The sequence below is a fragment of the Balearica regulorum genome, chromosome 26 (assembly GCF_011004875.1).
Source record: "Balearica regulorum gibbericeps isolate bBalReg1 chromosome 26, bBalReg1.pri, whole genome shotgun sequence".
Classification (NCBI taxonomy): Eukaryota; Metazoa; Chordata; class Aves; order Gruiformes; family Gruidae; genus Balearica; species Balearica regulorum.
The window spans coordinates 2,725,564-2,744,529 of NC_046209.1; the positions used below are offsets into that span (position 1 = coordinate 2,725,564).

General features: G+C 60.3%; 1 protein-coding gene across 3 annotated transcripts in view; it reads right to left on the minus strand.

The window, feature by feature from the left end:
- Window positions 1-2,985: 2,985 nt before the first annotated feature.
- The window catches only part of CSNK1G2 (casein kinase 1 gamma 2), a 45,374-nt gene continuing 29,393 nt past the window's right edge, over window positions 2,986-18,966 (minus strand). For all 3 annotated transcript variants that reach the window (XM_075776311.1, XM_075776310.1, XM_075776312.1), the window contains exons 3-12: window positions 11,446-11,486; window positions 10,815-10,884; window positions 10,245-10,393; window positions 9,467-9,701; window positions 9,165-9,250; window positions 8,644-8,728; window positions 8,389-8,537; window positions 7,826-7,909; window positions 4,116-4,222; window positions 2,986-3,531 (exon numbers count right to left, since the gene is read on the minus strand). In XM_075776311.1, coding sequence (XP_075632426.1) covers window positions 3,477-3,531; window positions 4,116-4,222; window positions 7,826-7,909; window positions 8,389-8,537; window positions 8,644-8,728; window positions 9,165-9,250; window positions 9,467-9,701; window positions 10,245-10,393; window positions 10,815-10,884; window positions 11,446-11,486 — 1,061 coding nt within the window. In that variant the 3' untranslated portion in view covers window positions 2,986-3,476. The remainder of the gene's footprint in view (window positions 3,532-4,115; window positions 4,223-7,825; window positions 7,910-8,388; window positions 8,538-8,643; window positions 8,729-9,164; window positions 9,251-9,466; window positions 9,702-10,244; window positions 10,394-10,814; window positions 10,885-11,445; window positions 11,487-18,966) is intronic.

Consider the following 18,966-nt stretch of genomic DNA (forward strand, 5'->3'; position numbering starts at 1 on the left):
CCCTTCTCCTGTCACCAAAGCTGCAACAGCCCCCTGCCATGCGGGGCAAGAGCTGGGGACCCCGGGAGGCCGGAGGAAAGGCAGATGCTCCTTGGGAAGCCCCAACCCTCTGTGGAATGAGGTTGTTACTGAACCCATGTTCCTCTGGGGGGGGAGAGCAGGAGGGTGCTGGCTGGGTGTTACCTGTCTGGGGGGCGGAGGTACATGTAGCCTGTCATTTTATGACTGGATTTCTTTAACCCTGATTAGAGGTTTTTGACAATTAAACAATGGCCTTTGCAGGGGTCAGTCCTGGTGTAAAGGGCTGTTCCACTGCCCTGCCTGCGTGAGCACAACTGGAAGGCAGCTCCTGGTGCGGAGGGGCTGTAAGTGGTGGAGCAGGGCTGGGCTCTGCCTGCCCTTCCGCTTCGGCAGCGGTGCCCAACAAAGCACCTTTCAGCAGCTCCTGGGCCTGTTGTCCAACACCTCGGTGAGGAGCTGGGGCTCTGCTTGTACCAGCCGCCCGGAGGGAGCAGCGGGGCCGTGTGGAGCTGCCTGGTGAATGTGACCCCCTGGGCCGGGCTGCGGGAGGTTCCAGTCCTTGGCCAACCCATGCTGGAGCACTTTATCGGGGGCATCAGCGCACCAGGAGCAGCAGAGATCTCAGCCTTGCCCTTCTGCTCTCCCCCCGCCATCGTTCGCATCAGCACTGCGCTCAAGGAGGCACAAGGTCTTGTGGCTGTATCTCACCCGGCTGGAGCACAATACCTGTCCTGGCCTTCCTCCTCCTCAGCAGTGAGGCCGAGGGCTCCCCCCAGTCAGGGCTGTGGTCTTCAGGCCGCAGCCCCCGTTCAGCGCCCTGCTTGTGCCAGTGCTGGGAGCTGCCCTCGTGCTCCACCGACTTTCCCCCATCGGCTTTTTACAGGAACATCCCAGGGAGAGACAGGCTGGGCACGGAGCTGCCTGGAGCCGTTCTGCTCACTGCTGCTCCCCTGACCCGCTGCCTCCCAGCCTTTTCACCTCAGGGAACAGAACTACAGGGCTGTATTTTCAGCTCTGTACAATTCAGCAGCAGGAAAGGCCCATGCGCAGCTGGGGAGCTGGCCCTCGGCTAGGGATGGCCAGGAAGGGGCTGAGGCAGGTCCTCCCCTGGGAACAGGGAACCTGCTGCTGGTCAAGCCTCAGAGGAAAAGAGGGTGCGGGTCAGTGTCCCCCACCCTCAGGGCTCCACAGTCAAGCACAGAAGAAAGTGTAGGATTTTAAAGATTTTTTTTTATTTTATTTTTTTAATTGGTTTTATTAAAAAAAAAAGCCCCTAAATTCTATGGCTTCCAGGAAGCATCAGAGAAATTTAAATGCCATTTCTGTACACTTTGTTTTAAAGCAGTAACTAAACTCGCAATGGAACAAACGCCCTCACGTACAATCTCAGTATTTGGACTCCTCGCTGGAAGGACAGTAAGTCCCGGGGGCCGTGCCGCCATCCTCAGCCGCCCCCGCGGCCCCGCTCACAGCTGCCGGCAGCAGAGGGTGTGGAGATGGAGCCGGGCAAATGCCCGCAGCCGCGTCTCTTCCCCTCCACGGCTCCTCTTCGGCCTCCGCTTGGGTTGATCTGAGCTGATATTCTGAGAAGGGTCCACTTCCAGTGAAAATTTAAGGCGATTTTAAAAAAATTTGTTTGTTTGCCTCGTTGGGGAAACAAGGTCAAACGTTGCACATCACCCCCCCACCGCGGCCGGGGGATGGAGCAGCAGCTGGGGCTGCCCTGGCTGCCGCCACCTCCTGCCGCCCTGCGGCCCAGGAGAAGCCGAAGCTGGGGGGTCAATCCCGAATTTAGGAAGAAGAGAGGCCACGGTGCAGTACCCCCTCCAGGGCCCCCATGTGCAGCCAGAGCCCATGGGTGCCCAGGCAGGGCAGGGTGCACCCCCCCCCCGACCCCCTGCGGCCCCTCCCGAATCGGGGCCTCCAGCCTCCCCCCAGCGATGGTCAGTTTGGACAAATGTTTCAAAGCAGCCACAGATGGTCCCATTCCCCTCCCTCCCCCCTCCCCGCAAAAGCCTCAGCCCCTCTCTTGGGGCAGAACAACAGAGTTTTGGTAAAGATAAGTGTGCCCCCCGCAATGTGTCACGATCAATACACACAACAGCGCACGGGTTCAGTCACATGGAAAGCTGCAGTGCCCTGGGGGGGTGAGGAACAGGGGGTGGGGGGGGTGGCTGTGTCTCTGTGTCCGTGTGGAAGTTGTAACAAATCCAGCTCCCCCCCGCCCCAGGATCAGGCCCAGCCCCCAGGCAGGCGGGAGGATGCCACAACGGCAGCGCCGACAGCACCGGTCCACACCGGTGCCCTTCGCTGTCCAGCCACGTTCACCGTACGCCTCCATACTGCCCGCGCTGCCGCCCACCCCGGCCACGGTCCACCCTGCGCCCACTGCTGCCCTGGGAAGCAGCCTCAGGGCCCTCGGGGGGGCTCACACACGCGGCTAACGGTCTGTAAAAGCAAAGAGGCCGCTGCAGCGCTGCCCCGCGGCTGCGGTGCTGCCCCTGCAAATACCTAAAGCTGTCGTGGAAGCACATCCAGCCCTAAGAGACTGCAGCGCCAGAATCGAGGCCGCTTGGCTTCTCCACCCTGCCCTGGCACCTCCCTTCGCGGGTCTCGGGCAGGCGGCCCTGGCAGCGGCTCGGGCAGGCCGGGGCCTGGCTGTCCCTGTCCCTGCGTCCCCCAGCCCTCGGGAGTCACCGACCTGTTCTGGCAAGACCAGACATCTCCTGTATTGCTAGCAAAAGTGCATCGGAAAATGAACTGTAAACGCGTTTCCTCCCCAGCCCCCCCACCCCTGCACGCACCCCAGCACTTCTCACCGTACCGGAGACCGCACCACTCGTCACATAGGCGTTAACGAAGGGGGGGACACGACCCACCGGGGGATGCGGAGCTGGGGGGCCTAAAGGAAGAGCAGAATTCAGTAACACTGAAGGTGACGGTCAAAGACTGACGACTCAGCACTCTGCACCGAGACTCACTTTAAATTAACTTAAGAGACAAGGAAGCAACAGAAAAAAAAAAAAAAAATTTCCTCCTTAGCCCACTGCTCTTGAAATTGTCTTCTGCTTCTTCTGACAGCGACGGTTCAGAGTCTGTAGAGTTGATCCCCATTTTCAAACTAGTTATAGACTCAAAAGCAAGTGACGCTGTGGATTTGTTTCTTTTTTTTTTTTTTTTCTCTTCTTTTTGACGGACGCAGGAACTTCAGCGAAGTCGGGCTTGGTTCGAGTAAACGGCCACACGCTGGGCGAGTGGCGGAGGAAAGGACAAGCAGTTTGGGGAGGCCCCGCTCCCTGCCTGCGCGTGGGGCGCTGGGGGAGGCCGTCCAGCTCGGTCCCCCCCGCCCCCGTCCAAACCGAAGGGCTGCCGCTGCCGGCTCCGCAGGTCAAGATCCAGCCACGGCCAGAGGGAGAGGAGCCATCGCGCACGCCGCTCCACCCGGCCCCGGCAGCTCACTTGCGACGCTTGGTGGTTTTCCTCTTCCTTCTCTTGAAGAAACAGCAGCACCTGGGGACAGAGGGGACCCTGTCAGCGCTCGGGCCTGGACACGGATGGGCTCAGCAGCCCCGTGGGCAGGGCAGGGCCAGTGGGGGGGGGGAACAGAAACCCCTCAGCATCCTGGTGAGCCCCACGTGGGCAGAGCTGCTCTGGGCAGTGCCCCCCGGCACACGGCAGGGGCTGGGCCGGGAGCACCACGACGGCCACAGCAAGTGACACCGACCGGAGCGGGTGATGCTGGCCACGGCACGCAGTGCCAGCCACAGCGAACGCCAGTGGCCAGAGCTGGGGCCAGACAGGGGCTCCCCGAGAAGGAACCGCCCTGGATCTGTGCATGTCCCTCCGCAGTGGCTTTGGGGAGAATGCGCGAGCCCTGGGGCCGGGCAGGGCGAGGTGGGAAGGGGCTGGGGGGGGGGGGGTGTCCCTGCAGGGCCACCCCCCGTGGGGTCCCAGAGAAGAGCAGTAGTTTCTCGCTCTAGAGCTGGGCTGTTCCTCCGCAGAGGGGACTGGGCAAAGCATCGCTGGGCAGCTGCTGAAACCCGCGTCCATCCCGGCCCCAGCAAAGGGGGGGGGCAGCAGGGCCGTGTCCTTACTTTGTATCGTCTGTCACCTCCACCTCGGTGGGGGCTGTGATGGGGGCGTTCGAATGTCCTGCCGTCGGGTCGTCCGTGTTCAGCTCTCCGTTGGTGGAGCTCATCACCTGGGGAGAGGCGAGCGTCAGCATGGGGCGGCCCGCGGGGCACGGGCCGGTCCTTGGCCTCGTCCCCTGCCCCGCGGCAGCTGCGTCCCAGAGAGGTGCAGCCCTAGGAGGCGGCATGGCCCCTATGGCCCTGTGCAAGCCGGGAGCACCAAGGTCCCCACGCCGGGCAGCAGGATGGTGCCCTCGCCCAGACAGCGGTGCTCAGCCTCGGTGCTGAGCACTCCCAAGTAGCCCCATCGCACAGAGGGGGTTTGATCCCCTTGGTGTCCCTGGGAGGATCCTGGCTCCTGGGAAACGCTGCATACCCCGCCAGGAGAGGGGCCTGCTGGCGGCCAGCTCCAACGTGCCCCGCTGGAACACAGCCCCCGTGAAGCTCCAAGGAGACCTTGCCATGGCCGAGCAACTGGGCACAGCTCTTGCTCCCCAGCCCCAAGCCCCAACACGGCTGGGCCCTGCGGGACTCAGCGCAGGCTGCCCTCGGCCTCGCGGTGTCCCTGAGCTCCTGCCCGCTCGGCAGGGCAGCGGGGCCGTGCGTGGTGCCAAGGCCAGGAGGAGATCCAAGTGACCAAAGCAAGGATGGGGTTGGCATAGGCAACTGGGACTTGCCTGAAACCCCCCCCCTCCTGCGCCCGCCGCCCCCAGTCAAAGCCAGGAGCTCCCTGGGGCCGCACAGGCCAAAAGATCGCCAAGCTGCTTGTGCCCGGCGAGAAGGCTCGGCCTTACCCAGACTCGTGGAGGAGCTGCCATCTGACAGCCGCAGTGCCCAGCTGGCAGAGCTACATCAAGCTACAGCCCCTGAAACAAGCCCGGAGACCCCTGTGCGCCACCAATACCCCCCAGTGCTGGGCGCAGGCGAAGGACCGGGGGGTTTGCAGAGCAAGAGCAGGGAGCAGTCGCCGTGGCAGGGAGGGGACGTGGTATGGGAGGAGCGGGGCAGAGCGCAAGCTGGCCCCATGGGCTGCCCCAGCCCTGCGACGGTAGCGGTGGGAGCTGGGCCCGAGCACCAGCAGAGATTCACCGCGGAGCAGCAGGAACGAGCAGCAGCGGCGGGGACGGAAGCAGAGACAGAGGAAGCAGCACAGGCCCAGCCGGGGGGGGGGGACACGACACCCATCATGGATGCCCTGCCATCCGCATGGGCTGGACCCCACCAGCCCAAGGGGGGGGGCCGAGCGGCAGAAGGCAGAAGGCTGCAAGGGCAGTGAGCACGTGGCCGACGGCGCGAGAGCAGGACCGAGGCGGGGAGACGAGGCTGAGGACTGCCCAGGGAAAAGGAGGAGAAGCAGGGCTCGACGCCATCGGTCCAGTCAAACAGGAGGCACAGGGAAGTCCCCACGTGGGATAAGGCCGCGTCGTCCGGCACTGCTGGGAAGAGCGGCACTGGGGGCAGAGCCTGATGCCCACCCAGCTGCTTGTACGGCTGCATGGAACAGAGCCAGCGCTTCGTCCATCTCTAACCACCCTCGAGTCCCACCAGCAGCGCCAAGGGAGCCCGGCAGCCCCCGGGAAGCAGCACCAGCCTCATCTGTGAGCCATGAGCATCACGCGCCACGTCGACAGGGCAGCACAGCCCCTGGGCCCGCGTGTTGCAGGCTAGGCTAGACCCTGGGCACGCGCGGCCCCGATGCCGCCCTGGGGCGGGGGAACGGGGCTGATCCCCGGCACGGCTGGCAGACACATGTCGGCCTGTGCCTGGCTGTGTGGGCAGGTCTCCTGGCACAGGCTGGCTCTGCTCCCTCCCGCGCCCGCCCCTGCCCTCGGCGCGTGGTTGCATGTACCTGGACGGACCCCCCGAGCCTGCCGGCTGCCAGGTGAGCTCCCAAAGGCTCCTCGGCAGGCTGCCCACTGGCCTGAGGATCCCACAACTCCGTCCCCTCGGGCGGCTGCTCGCGACAGGCAGGAGGAACAGAATGAAAAGAAACAAAAGAAAAGAGGAAGAATGGGGAAGAGAAGGGAGAGGTGGAGGGAAGGGGCAGGGAGAAGAGTGGCAAAGGGAGTCGAGAAAATAAGACATGCAAAAGCAAAAACATGACCGGAGCAGCTCGAGTTTGTGATTGTGGCGGGCACTCGCGCAGCACCGTCCTGGCGACTCCCCTGCAGTGACACCGTGGGTCTGCACCCTGCCGCGTACACGCACACACGCAGCCCCCAGCAACGGAGGTGGGCCCTTCCCTTGCACCGGGCACATCCTCTCCGGGCAGCTGAGGGCACACTGCCCTGCAGAGCACAGCCAGCCCCACGCAGGGCCCTCGGCTGCGTTTTGGAGCATGCTGGGACAGCGGTGCCGCTCGCTGCGCGGGAAGATGCAGCCAGGCCGAGGCGACGCCGCCAGCCATTCTGCGAGCGCAATGTCCCGAGGTCGACGCGGATCTTTGCGGGGCGACTGCGAGGAAGCGAGCTGTGCTGCTCCTCGAGGGCACCGGGCTCCTCAGCTGTCCAACAGCGGGGAAGCACCCTGCTGCCAAACCCTTGCCACTGTGAGCGCGGCACAGCCCCTCTGCATCCCCAGGTTGGAAACTGCTCCCACGCTGTGGGAGTTTTGTGCTTTGCTTTTCCCACTGTCCTCAGGAAGGGATGCCCAACACGGCATTTCTTGCATGCTGGAGGCAGAGAGCAGATCTCGCTGTGAGCAAATTCCCAGGAACGAGCCAGAGGTGCTTTGAAGACGTCGCCCACTCCCTAGTGAAGTGCTGCCCAGCCACCGGCCAGCGAGAGCCAGGGCTGCCCCAGGCTCCCCGTGCTCAGCGCACAGCAGCAAAGGGCACCGCTGGGCCAGTACGTGGCTGAGGTAGGACAGGGTGCTGCACCCTCAGCTCCAGCCTGTTTGCAGGTGCTCTGCTCCCCGTGGACGTTCAAGGCAAGAGCACGAGGGTCTGTACAGGACTGCTGGGCAAACGGGTGAGGTTTGCTCTTGATGGCAGCAGTCCTGAAGCCACGTTTCCTGCACCAGGGTAGGACAGGCCACCACAGCACTGGAGAAGGGCCGGACAGCCCAGCCCCTCTCCCACAGTGACCCAGGCAGGGAGCTGCCTGCACAGCTCTGCCCGTCTCCCTGCCCCAGGCTGCTCCCAGCTCGGCCCCACGTGCCCTGCCGGTTCCCAGGGCAAAGTCAGTCCCTCTCTCCAGCACAGGGCCGCACGCCGCCACGCTGCCCCACGAATCCCCGCCGAGGCCCAGGCAGTCCCCTCCCTTGTCCCGTGTCCCCGTCCCACTGATTGGAGTGGCACCGCAAACAGAGCAGCAAGTTACTCCCACGGGGACGCGGCACCGAGGACATTGCCCTTAGCGCAAGGTGGCTCACACCCGCCGGCCAGCGCTAAACCCTGCAGCTTGCCAGCTGAAGCACAGGCCTGGCGCTTCCTCGCTGTGCTACAGCCTCCCACGGCTGCTTCCTCCCACTTCTGCCAGGCCGCCTGGCCCCAGGGACACTGCCCTGGTGCTCCTGCCAGTCACCGACCTGGACCTGCAGGGAGGAAGCCCTCCCACAGGCGGCACTGAGGAAAAAAGGATACCCCAGTACCTGCCTGTGAGTTTGTGGAGCAGAAGCTCAAGCTGCGCACGACCACGGCCCCGTGACCCCGCCGGGGCAGCGCCGCTGCTCACCTGGTGTTTGGTGTGTGGCTGTGCTTTGTCTCTGTTCGGGGGCTGCACCTGCACCTCGCTGTGCATCGTGCCGATGGGGGTGGGCTGAGGACACGACAAGGACAACATCAGTCACGGCACAGCTGCCCTCCCCCTCATCCAACCTCTGGCCAAACATGCAAAACACCCCAGAATCTGGGCCTGATCCCAGCCCCTACCCCCGCCCCAGCAGCTCCACGCTCGGTCTGTGGCTGCAGCGAGCCCACGGAGGGTGCCCATGGCAGAAAAAGAGGTGCCAGCTCAACTGCTGGGTTCCCCTTAGCTCCAGGAACCTCGCATTTCTGCGTCAAAGCTTTCACTCATTGGCACAACAGCCCCAGCTTGGAGCTGGATGCTGGTGTCTGGTGAGGACTGGCGGAGCTGATCTCCCGGGCACAGATGCGCGTGGCAGAGATGACTACCGACCTGCATCCTCCCTGGCTGCTGCCCCAGCCCATGCTGAGTCCCCACCACGCCGCCCCCCGCTCCCCAGGGCGCCCTGGGGCCCAGCACCCTCTGCCCGCCCCTGCTCCCTTGCCACTCACCAGCGGTTTCCCTGCCCAGTCGTATTCATAGTCAAACACGTAACCATTCCTCTCGAACAAGTCTGTGAAGAGCTTCCGCAGGTAGTCATAGTCAGGCTTCTCGAAGAAATCCAGCCGCCGCACATAGCGCAAGTACGTGGCCATCTCCTCTGCGGGGACAGAGCGGGCTCGGTTGGGGCAGGGGGACAAGATGCCAGGCCAGTGGGCTCTGGGGCCAGGCTGGGGCCAGGGACAGGCCATGCAGAGTGCCCTCACCTGGGAAATTCTCACAGAGCACCTCCACTGGAGTGGCCCTTTTGGTGTCACCGATCTTCTGATACCTCTCCTTTAGCGTGTCAGCCTGGCAGAGAAAAGGAGCAGGTCAGCATGAGGGCCAGGCACGTCCCCGGGAGAGGGGAGGGCAATGGGTGCCATCAGACCATGATGGTCCCTCTTTTTCAGGTAACAGCGAGAGCTCATTCCCAGGGAATCCCCTCACCCAGGGCAGGTCTGGAAGACGAACACTGGGGACTGCAGTTCCAGGACAACACTGCGAGAGCAGCTGGGATACCCGCAAAGTGGGAGGGACACAGAGAGTGGGACAGCTACAGCTGCTCAGCACAGAAAGGGCCTGGCACAGAGCTCAGAGCAAAGCCCCTGCATCTCTCAGGGTGCCAACCCTCCAACACCCCAGGGGAAAAAGCTTTCCCCTCCCCACATCCTGGTGCTGCCCACGCCAGGGCAGAGCCAGACCCACGGGGCACCCATGCCCAGGGACAGCAGGAGCTGGCAGTTACCTTGAGGCCTTGCCAAGGGAGGCTCCCGCGGAGGAAGTACATAAACATGTGCCCTAATGCTTCCAGGTCATCCCTCCGGCTTTGTTCTGCATGGAGAAAAAAAGAGACACGGGCACATTCCCACTAGAGCCACCTTCCCTATCCCTGCCAGACCCTGCAGCACCCCAGCATCCCAGGCTGAAGAGCAGGAGAGGCAGTTTGTCCCCAGCCCCACCTCTGGCAGGAGGGAGCTTGCGCCCTACAGTGCCCTTCCCTCTCTCTTTTGGCCAAGAGGCAGGGCTGGCCGCACGGTGCGCACGTACCTTTCCCAAGGTGGGTGTTGATGCTCATGTAGCGTGCTGTCCCTGTCAGGCTCTTGTGCTCTCGGTAGGGGATGTGTTTTTTGGTCTCGGGGTCAATATACTCTTTGGCCAGGCCAAAATCGATGATGTGGATGGTGTGCTGCCGCTTGCTGCCCGGCCGCCCCACCAGGAAGTTCTCTGGCTTGACATCTCTGTAGATCAGGCTTTTGGTGTGGACATACTCCATCCGTGTGATCTGGGGGCAGAAGGACATGTCAGCATCACAGCAGAGCCACGCCGTGCATCCTGCACACATCCCTGTGCCCTCATCCCCTGGGCCCAACTCTGCTCCAATCGTCTCACCCGTAGCCAGCAACCCTGCTCCCTTCAGCCAATACGTCACCCTGCGCAAAAGGACAGGCACAACAGGTCCTGCAGCCCTGGGAGACAACCTCAGTCCAGCCGCATCTCGGACACACAGCAAGAGATGCTGGGCTGTGCTCAGAGAGGGGCTGCGCAGGAGTGAGGGACAGCCCTCCTACACCAGGGAGAGGGTAAGGTATGGAGGGAGGTGCTCTGGGATGTGCCAGCAGGCAGCGGCTCCTGCAGCCTGCCAGGTGCTGGCTCAGTTCCCCTTCCCCTCCCCTTCGCTGCGGGGTCCCCACACAGCGCTGTGGGGTCCCCACACAGCCTGACCGCCAGGTCCTGGCATTCTCCCGCTCCCCTGGGGCGGTCTGTGGGCAGGCAGGTCGGGGTGAGCCATGCAGAGCTGCAGGCAAGGCGGAGGTGCTGTGCTCACCAGCTGGATTGCAATCATCAGGACGGTCTTGAGCGTGAAGGTCCGATCACACAGATCAAAGAGATCTTCTAGGCTGGGTCCCAGCAGCTCCAACACCATGGCGTTGTACTTCCCGCAGGGGCCAAAGTAGTAAACCTGAGGAATTCCTTCTGTAAGAGACAGAGCAGGGGCTGTCAGGAGTTGCAACAGGGCTGAGCAGCACACGGCCATGCCGTCATGGCCATGCCATTGCTGGAGCTGGGACGGGGGTGACTGGGGGGACATCTCTGCATTGCCCTGCCTCCGTGCTGCAGACAGCCTGGTTCTGCTTTTGGCAGGAGGGAGAAGGAGGCAGCTCCATCTGCATCCCTGCCTGCTGCGGGGGAGGTGGGGGGGAAAGAACTAAATAAAAAGGGATCAAAGATTAGACGTGGCTCTGTGTAAAATCGGCCTCTCCCAGCTGAGCAGATGGCCAGGAGTCACTCATGCCAGGGAGCAAATTTGCAGAGTCACATTTATAGGAAGCCTCCCTCTCCTAGCCGTGTCGCCTGGGCGGCCGGCTCCCCGTGGCAGCTCATCCCAGCCCCATACCTGCATTGCCGAGCTGTTTGTAGAACCGATACTCCAGGTGCAGCTGGGGCGCCCGGGACTTTATGGGTTCCTTGGAGGAGAGAAGGAGAACGGTTAAGGCTGTTGTAGGGAGAAGGATGTTAGGGAGGTCTGGGTGTCAGACACCTCCTTCACATGCTGGCAGCAGCTGGACTGAGAGCATTTTGGGTTAAGAAAAACTGGTATAAAATGGAGATGAAGCCCCAGGGGATGATGAGAGAAAACCAGTCCATATGGGAGCCAGATCCATCCCCTCCAGAGGGATCTGGGTGCTGGGGTAGACATTAATGGGAGCAGCTACAGTGGGGACCACCCTCTCCTGGATGTGTCTCTGCCGCTCGCACTGGCTGAGCGCAGCACGGGCCACAGCGAGGTCCTGGAAAATTGAAGACCCAGCTCTTCTCTCCCGGGGCCCAGATCACCCCACCTGCAATGACGCGTGTTGCTTTGCCTGCCCTCAATTCCTGGCAGTGAGCACAGCTCCCCGTGCAGCCACCCATCCATCACCTATCACAACCCACATGGCTCAGCCTGCTCTAACAGCCCAGGGAGGGTGAACAATCTCCTTCCCAGCTGGCCTGAACATCACCGCCCTGACCACGGAGGGACTCACCAACTTGATAGCTACGTATTCGTTGGTGTAGAGGTTCTTTCCTGCAGTGAGAGACACAAAAAAAACCAATTGAAAGCAAGTAAGCATTTGCATTAACCCTGCATCACACCCGCTGCAGTGCCCTGAGGGCTCCTGGGCTGCAGAACATCCCAAACAGGTTCGGTGGCTCCCACAACACATAAACAGGCCTCGAGGCATGAGCAGGAGCAAGAACCCACTGTGGGGAGTTGCAACACGCCTGTTAATTACCCCCAGATAGGGTGCGTGGATTCCTCTGGGATGGGCAGGCTGCTGGGGGGGGCTAGAGCCAGGTCTGCTGGGAGGGGGCAGCATCCCAGTCCGGGCCTGCAGGGATGTGACTGGCCAAGGCAGGAACAAGGCTGGGACTTGCTGTTTCTCCCAGCCACATCCCTGCATGGAGAGAGGCCCACCCTGTTCCGGGAGGGTGTCCAGAGTGGGGGGACGCTGCTTCCTGGGCAGCGGGACCACGCAGAGGGTGGCGGGGAGGAAGGACCCCAAGAGCACTGGGGCAGCTTGAGGCATTACAGCTGGCAATGGTTTGAAGACACCAGGTTAGGTGGAAAATCCTTCCCCAGGGTGTGCACATGTGTGTACATGTGTGCAGCTCAACCTCATCCTTCGGGATGCTCCCGCCCCACGAGGGTGCAGGGGAAGCCAGGAGCAGACCCACAGCATGGCCCAGACCGTACGAGGAGGAGCTGAAAGCACCAATATGCTGCAGGGAGGGCCAGACAACTGCCTCCAAGTGCCCAGGAGAGCTGAAAGGGCAGCTGTGCCACCCCAAAACCCTGTAAATGACTTCCTAGAGAGCTCAGCACCTTCACGGGAGTTTTCACAGCCGTAACTACAGAGAGGTTGAACTAACGGTGTCTGCACATCACCCTGCTCACCCCAGAGAGCCCCAGAAAGGGCTTACACCTTTGTCCCAGGTCCATAAAGGCAAAGATTACAGAAGTTTGCAGAAATATCTGAGTGTCCCTTCTGCCAGAGCCCTCCAGGACACCGGGGAGATGGGAGTTAACCGCAGCAGGTTCCCTTCCACAGCACGCAGAGCCAGCAGACACGCGATCCCACTGCCTGGCATGTGTGTATCTGATGGAGCTGCATCTGTCTCCTCAGATTTTCTCCAAGCAATTTGCTCAGGGAACAAGCTCCTCCTGGCATAAGATTTCATCTGCTCCAACTGCTGCTCTCCACCTGAAGCAGCAATAAATCCTCGCCGGGTGACATCAGAGCCAGCTGCTGAGTGCCGGAGTCAGCAGCAGGATTACGGGAAGAGGGATGAATGGGAGATATTAATGGAACGGCTCCTCCCAGGGACGGGCTCTGCAGCCAAGGAGGGGCTCAATCCTGCTGCCTCACTGACCGTCTCCCATCCCAGGGGACGCTCATCAAGCCACTTTGTCTCCTGCCTCTGCAAAACCAAATCCCTTCACAGCGATTAGGAAGTAGGTGATTAGGGAGGGAGAAATGTCTGGCTAACACAAGTGTGTGCCAGACCCAGGGGTTCTGGCCCATCGTGGACCGACATTTCCTGGGGAGGAGGTGGGACATCCCCCAGACCCATGCACAGCTCCAGAGAGCTCAAGGAAACCCTCGGTTCATTGGGAACTTGATTGGGGCAGGGAAGAACTGAAATCCCGATGGACCCCAGTGCAGCCCCCTCATCCCCGCCATGAGCAGTCACCTCTCAGTGACTTAATGGGGAGAGAAGGCAGCAAGCTGGTGGGGAGGAGGAGCGTGTGCAGGCAGCTTATCTTCTACGCACCAGGACCTCTGTGTTTTGCAAACAATCGCAAGGGAGAGCAAAACAGCCCCACGCGCCGGCTGGGTTGCAGGGGCAGGCAGAGCCCAGGCAGGAGGCATGGCCCTGCCTGCCGCAACAGCATGTGTTCCCTGGCTAAGGTGGGCTCCGGCCTCAGGGCTGTACAGTTCAGCCCCCAAAAAATCGCCGCTGTCTTCAGGGCAGTAACATGCAACCAAAATACTCACAGCTGGATTCTCCCTGAGGTTAGGCTGGGTCTGAAGAGGGAAAACCCCCCCATGGCAGGATACCTGCCACCCTGTCCAAGGGGCTCTGCAAAACTGGCCCAGCACAGCAGGGAGGGAGAAGGGAGGAGGCAGGAGCATCCCCAGCAGGGCAGTGCTTGGAGAGGTCCATCCCTGTCCCTGTTAAGTGGCATCTGTCCTGTTCCCACCACACTCATCCTCTCGTGGCCTGCTGGCACAGAAAGCTACCTGCAAAAATGCTCTGGGAGCTGGCACCCCTCTCCCAGTCCAAGAAACAAGTCCAAATCATTTGATACCCCCACGGTTCATCCTTTCCTGTAATGCTCGGAGAGCTTGGACAAAGCTGATAAAAAAGATGGAGGAGCAGAGAGAGCATGGACCATTGCTGCTGTCTAACCATCACCATCTTCTTCCCTGATAAAAAAAGGTGCGAAGAGCAGAACCAGCCTATTGGGAGGGGAGGAAAAAAAACCAACAGGAAAGAAGAAGCAAAAGAGCAAGGAGGCAGGGCTGCTGGGTCCCTCCCCTGGCAGGGCCTGGCCCATGCCAAGGAAATCCCAGCTCCAGCAGCTTCTGGAGCAGCTCCCACGGCTGCCCCCACGCTGCCTGCTCTGCCGAGCACTCGCTAAGGATAATAACTTTTAACACCTCAAATGTGTTGGAGTCCACAGACTGCCCCAGGGGAGGACTCAAGCAGGCAGTATTGCAGGATTCACAGAAGAAAAGTTGCTTTAGAAAGGAAAAAAAAAGAGAAAAGCGACAAGACGGGTGGCAGAAAGCAAATATTTGTGTTTGCAGAGAGGTCTTTGCCCAGCTCAGTGCTGGCGATGCCTCCGAATCCAGCTGCCAGCACCTGCAAGACACAGCGTGTCCGATCAGAGCCGAGTCAAAGCCACCCATCGGAGGCAGCAGCCAGACCCGGTGCCTCTATCACATTTAAAAGCCGGATGCGGCTTTCTCTTAACCCTGTGCTGACATCCAAATCGTCCCCCTCCTGAAGGCGGATTTGGCAGCGGTGGGGTCCAGCACCTGCTCCTGCACATCATGGCGGCCTGAGGAGGAGCTGGGCTCTGCGCCGGGCTCCCAACCGGGTCCCCATCCAAACGGCTCCTCCTGCGCCAGCCCCTCCGCCTGGTGCTGCCCCTTGGTCGTGGCACGGCACAGGACACAGCACCACGCTGACGGTGCCGGGAGCCTCCGCATGCTATGGCCCTGCCTGCAGCAGGAGCACGGAGTTGTGCCTGGGTGCTGGGACCAGCAATTTGGCTTCTCTGGGCCCCGGGCAACGTAGTCGAGGAGCGTGGCAGAAGACAGCTGGGCACCGGCCCAACACTGCAAGCGCCGCAGCCTCAGTGACACAAGCTGTATCAATCCAAGCAATGACAGTTCCTTGGAGCATTGGGGTTTAATACCATCAAAAATAAAAAAAAGTTATTTTAGAGTTTGACCTTCCTCTAGAGGAGCCTCTGAAAGACCAAGAGGAAAAATCAAGCATGAACTATTAGCAAGGGAGGCAAGAGGAGTGGTCAGCAAGCAGCACAGGGGCTCTTCTCTCCCACAGCCTCCTCCAAAGACACCCCCGAGCCACCTCCAGCACATGGTGGGTCTGCAGCTCCAACCAGCCAGTGGCCTCTCAGAGGCGGTCGAGCCCTTCGCCATACACGCACACGTATGGAGGTCTCCATGGAGCTGAAAACAGAAGGGTATCATGTGTAACGTGCTGACTGCAGCCCGCATCTTCCGCAGGTACCTTTCACAGCCCCTGAGAAGGAAGTCCCTGCGAGTACCCGGGAGGCTGCAGGCCAGGGGCGAAGTGCCACAGCTCACAAGAGTTTGGGAATGTCCCCAGCAGTCGCACGTGATCGTTCAGCTGGGACATGGCCCCAGTCCAGCTGTAGTAGGAAAATGCTGCTGGCTCATATCCCCCCAATTTTCTTCCCTCAAAAACGCTGGTTTTATTTTTAACAAGTAAGTTAATTTCCAGTTTTTAAATTCAAAGGAAAACAGGTGCTGTGCTTCCATGTTGCCACTAGAATTGAATGCACTAGACTAGGGGAAGAGGGGTGAGCACAAGAAAGCTGCAAAAAGCACATTTGCAGAAGTTTATTGCAGAAAGAACAGAAGCAGCAGACTCCACCAGGTCCCCGTCCCTCCCTGTACCCTGCTCCCAGGCTGAGGCTCCATCACTGGAGCACTGGCCTTGGGGTCCATCAAGAAGCCCCCCTCCCAGGCAGCACAAACAGCAGCTCCTGGCTCCAAAGTGCAGATCCAAGGCAGTCCAGCACCAGGCAGAGCTGGAAGGTGGCTTGCATACCACCCAGGTGCTTTGGGCTCATTTTTGACCTTTCTGGTTAATGTCTGCATTTTCCTTCTCTCCCCCTATCCCAGCCCAGCCCAAAGTACCACCAAGGAGCTGCTAAGAAGGCTCTGCTCCAACAAACCCTCACGGCAAGCAGTATGTGCTGGCCTGGCTCCTGGGGGCACAGGGAACCGGCAGAGGCAGCGGGCTGCAGGCTCCCCCTGCTCAGCCGTAGCCCGGTGCCAGGGCACACGAGCCACCAGACCTGCTCTGGCCATCCCCACTGCCACCAGCTTCTTCCCTCCCGCCCTGTGTTTCAGAGGGCGGCATCCAGCCCTGGCACAGAGGCAGGCTGGCTGCAGGCAGCAGATGGGTAGGGACGGCGCCCAGCCAGGACAGGGGTGGGCGTGTGGTACTCAGGGGGCTGCAGGCCTTTGGAAAGCCCCAGGAGGGGCCGGACTGCCACTTGCCCATGGCTGCAGGGGGAAGAACGAGCAGTGTGGATGTGCTGGCTGGGGCACAGTGTCCTGCCCAGCCCAGGGTGAAGCACCAGCACAGGGTGACCAGGAGGTAACAGGACCCACCACCTGCACAACCTAAACCTGCCCCTCACTAACCCCAACACAGCTCCCCCCAAACCCCCTGCACCAGAGGGCTGGGGCTGCCACCTTGCTCCAGCTCCCAGCCCAGCTCTCCAGTCGTGCTTGTGCAGCGAGGAACCGGCCAGCAGCACAGCCTGACCAGGACAGGGACCGGCGCTACGGGTATCGCCCAGGATGCCAAGGCCAGCATGAACAGGGAGGGGCGGGATCCAAGCACGGCTCCAGCAGCCAGGAACTCCCGCCCAAGTCATTCCCCTCCTGGCTTCCCACAAATGCCTTATGCCAATTTTTTTAAAAAAATATTTTTAACCAAATCATTGTTTATTTTGGATACCTCAGTACCTGGGAGGACACTTGTCTCCATCCGGGGCAGCTGAGCTGAAGCAGCTGGAAGGACAGATTGGCATCTGCCTCTCAGCTCAGTGGTAAAATGGAGCAATGTTACCTGTTTCAGGAATACATCTTCATCTTCCTCCATCGCCCACCACTGGGAGCTGGAGGAGTTACCTCCAAGCATGTTTTTGCAAGATCTCCTTGGGTTTTTATTAAAGCAAAAAGTCCAAAGAAGATCTGGGAGCTTTTAAACACTGAGCTACACTTTGGCCTCTGCAACCAGCCTGCCCTGAGGACTGAATACTCCATTCCCAGGGAAAACTGAGTGCCGAGCAAGGGCTGGGGCACATCCCTGCTTATGCCACCACTTCACAGCAGGATCCCTCTGGTCCCCTGCCATTCATCTGCAGTTGGAGGAATCCCTACTTTCTGTGAAGCCCTGAAAGCATTCCTGAGCCCTGACGCAGCTCAGAGGCACACCTAAAGGAGAGAGATGCGATTTTAGGAAAAAAGCCACATAGCTGTGGCTTCCACTGCTGTGATGAGATCTTGCGCTCAGGCCATTAACACGTCAGAGCTGGGCACTACAGGGTGTGACAGGGCAGGAAAACCACGCAAAGGCACTAGAAGCTTCTCTTGCTGGTGGCAAGGACAAACTCTCGCAGAGAGAATCGACTGCTGCAGAGCCCCAGAGCAAGAGCTCTCTGCTCGTCCCTTCAGCCACGAGCAAACTGAGCCCAACTGCTCCCAGGCTCCTGCAGCAGCTCTGCTCTGAGCAACCCAGACTGCCAGTTTCACAGATGCTCCTCAGATCTGCATGAGACTCATGTCCACCTTAGTGTTGTCCCCAAAAAGCGATGGGGGAAGCCAAGGCAGGGGATCATGCTGACTCTCAGCGCTGAGCATGTCAGACAAAATAACGGCCAAGGCCTCCTGCCTAGAGGAGAATCTTGGGAGACAGCTCACCCAGAAACATGTACCCACTGCGGGATGTTCACTGGCAAGCAGGGAAAAGGAGGTGGAAGGACACAGGTAGACCCTGCACAGCTCAGAGCCCTCCGTCCACCCCCTCCCAGCCAGCCCTGCAGCAGGAGGTGCAGCATTCCCAGAAGATGTCCAGATCCACCCAGATAGCGAAAGGAGTGGTAAAATCCCTAAATATCTCTCCTACAGGACATATAAATACCTATACCTGGGTCTGGAGGAAGGATCAGAACTCTTCACAACACTGGGAGAGACAAGACCCTCCGCTGCTGAATGTTGGAACCACTTGGCTGGATTTTAAACAGAGCATTTTCCCAAGCTCTGCAATTAAGCGGCGATCCCATCGGGGAGTTCAGGAACAGGACGGTTTAGCCTGGCACCAGCCAGTCTGTCACGCTGGGAAGAGCTAACATTAACTCCCCACAGACAGAGGCGGCCCAGCGAGGTGGGTAAACTCACCCCACCCTCCGTGAGGGTGCCTGAGCCGGGGCTGCTGACGGCACCTCCCGACAGCCTCCCACCTCCTGCTCCTTTTGCACGCAAACAGCCTGCCGAGATGACCGCATTTACTGCGGGTTTAGTTCAGAGCTTGGTTTGAAAAGGCGCTCCTTAAAATATCACGGAGCAACAAGGCCTACGGCTGTCACAGGCTCCCAGCCTGCTCTGGGGACCGGCTCTCTTCCCTCTTCCTAGGGCACAAGCCCCTTCCCAAAGTGCTCGCAGCCAAGGCCGACGCTCCGCCTGGCAGAGACTCCAACGTGCATTCCTGGAGACATCCAGACTGTGCTGCTGGCACAGCGGTGCCTGGCACCGCCAGGCCTCTCCCAGCCACCTGATGCCAACTGAAGTTAACAGCCTGCTGAAAGCCTCCTGGGACATGCCGAGTCCTCGGGAGAGGAGCAACCTCCCCACTCTCTAAACAAGAGTTTGCTTCAACCGTTTCCTGATAAACTCAGTTCAAAATCAAAAGTGATCGTGGAAAGTTTTTTCAATCTTTTCTCTCTGCCCTGCATAAATGTTTAGGAGAGTCTCTGAAAACCAGTCTTAACAACCAGAGAACTTACCCAGGATAAAATACTGACTCTCTTCCCCAGATGTTTGCCCCAGCAGAGCGAACGCCCCCCCAGGCCCCCACTCTCCATCCGCTCTCCTGAGGCATGTGGCGCAGCGGGAAGGCAGCACCCCATTGCACAAGTGGAGTGAGATTGGTGAGCACCTGGTGGCATCTTGTGAAACATTACTCACTAAGCGTTCTTGGACTTGAAGGGACAC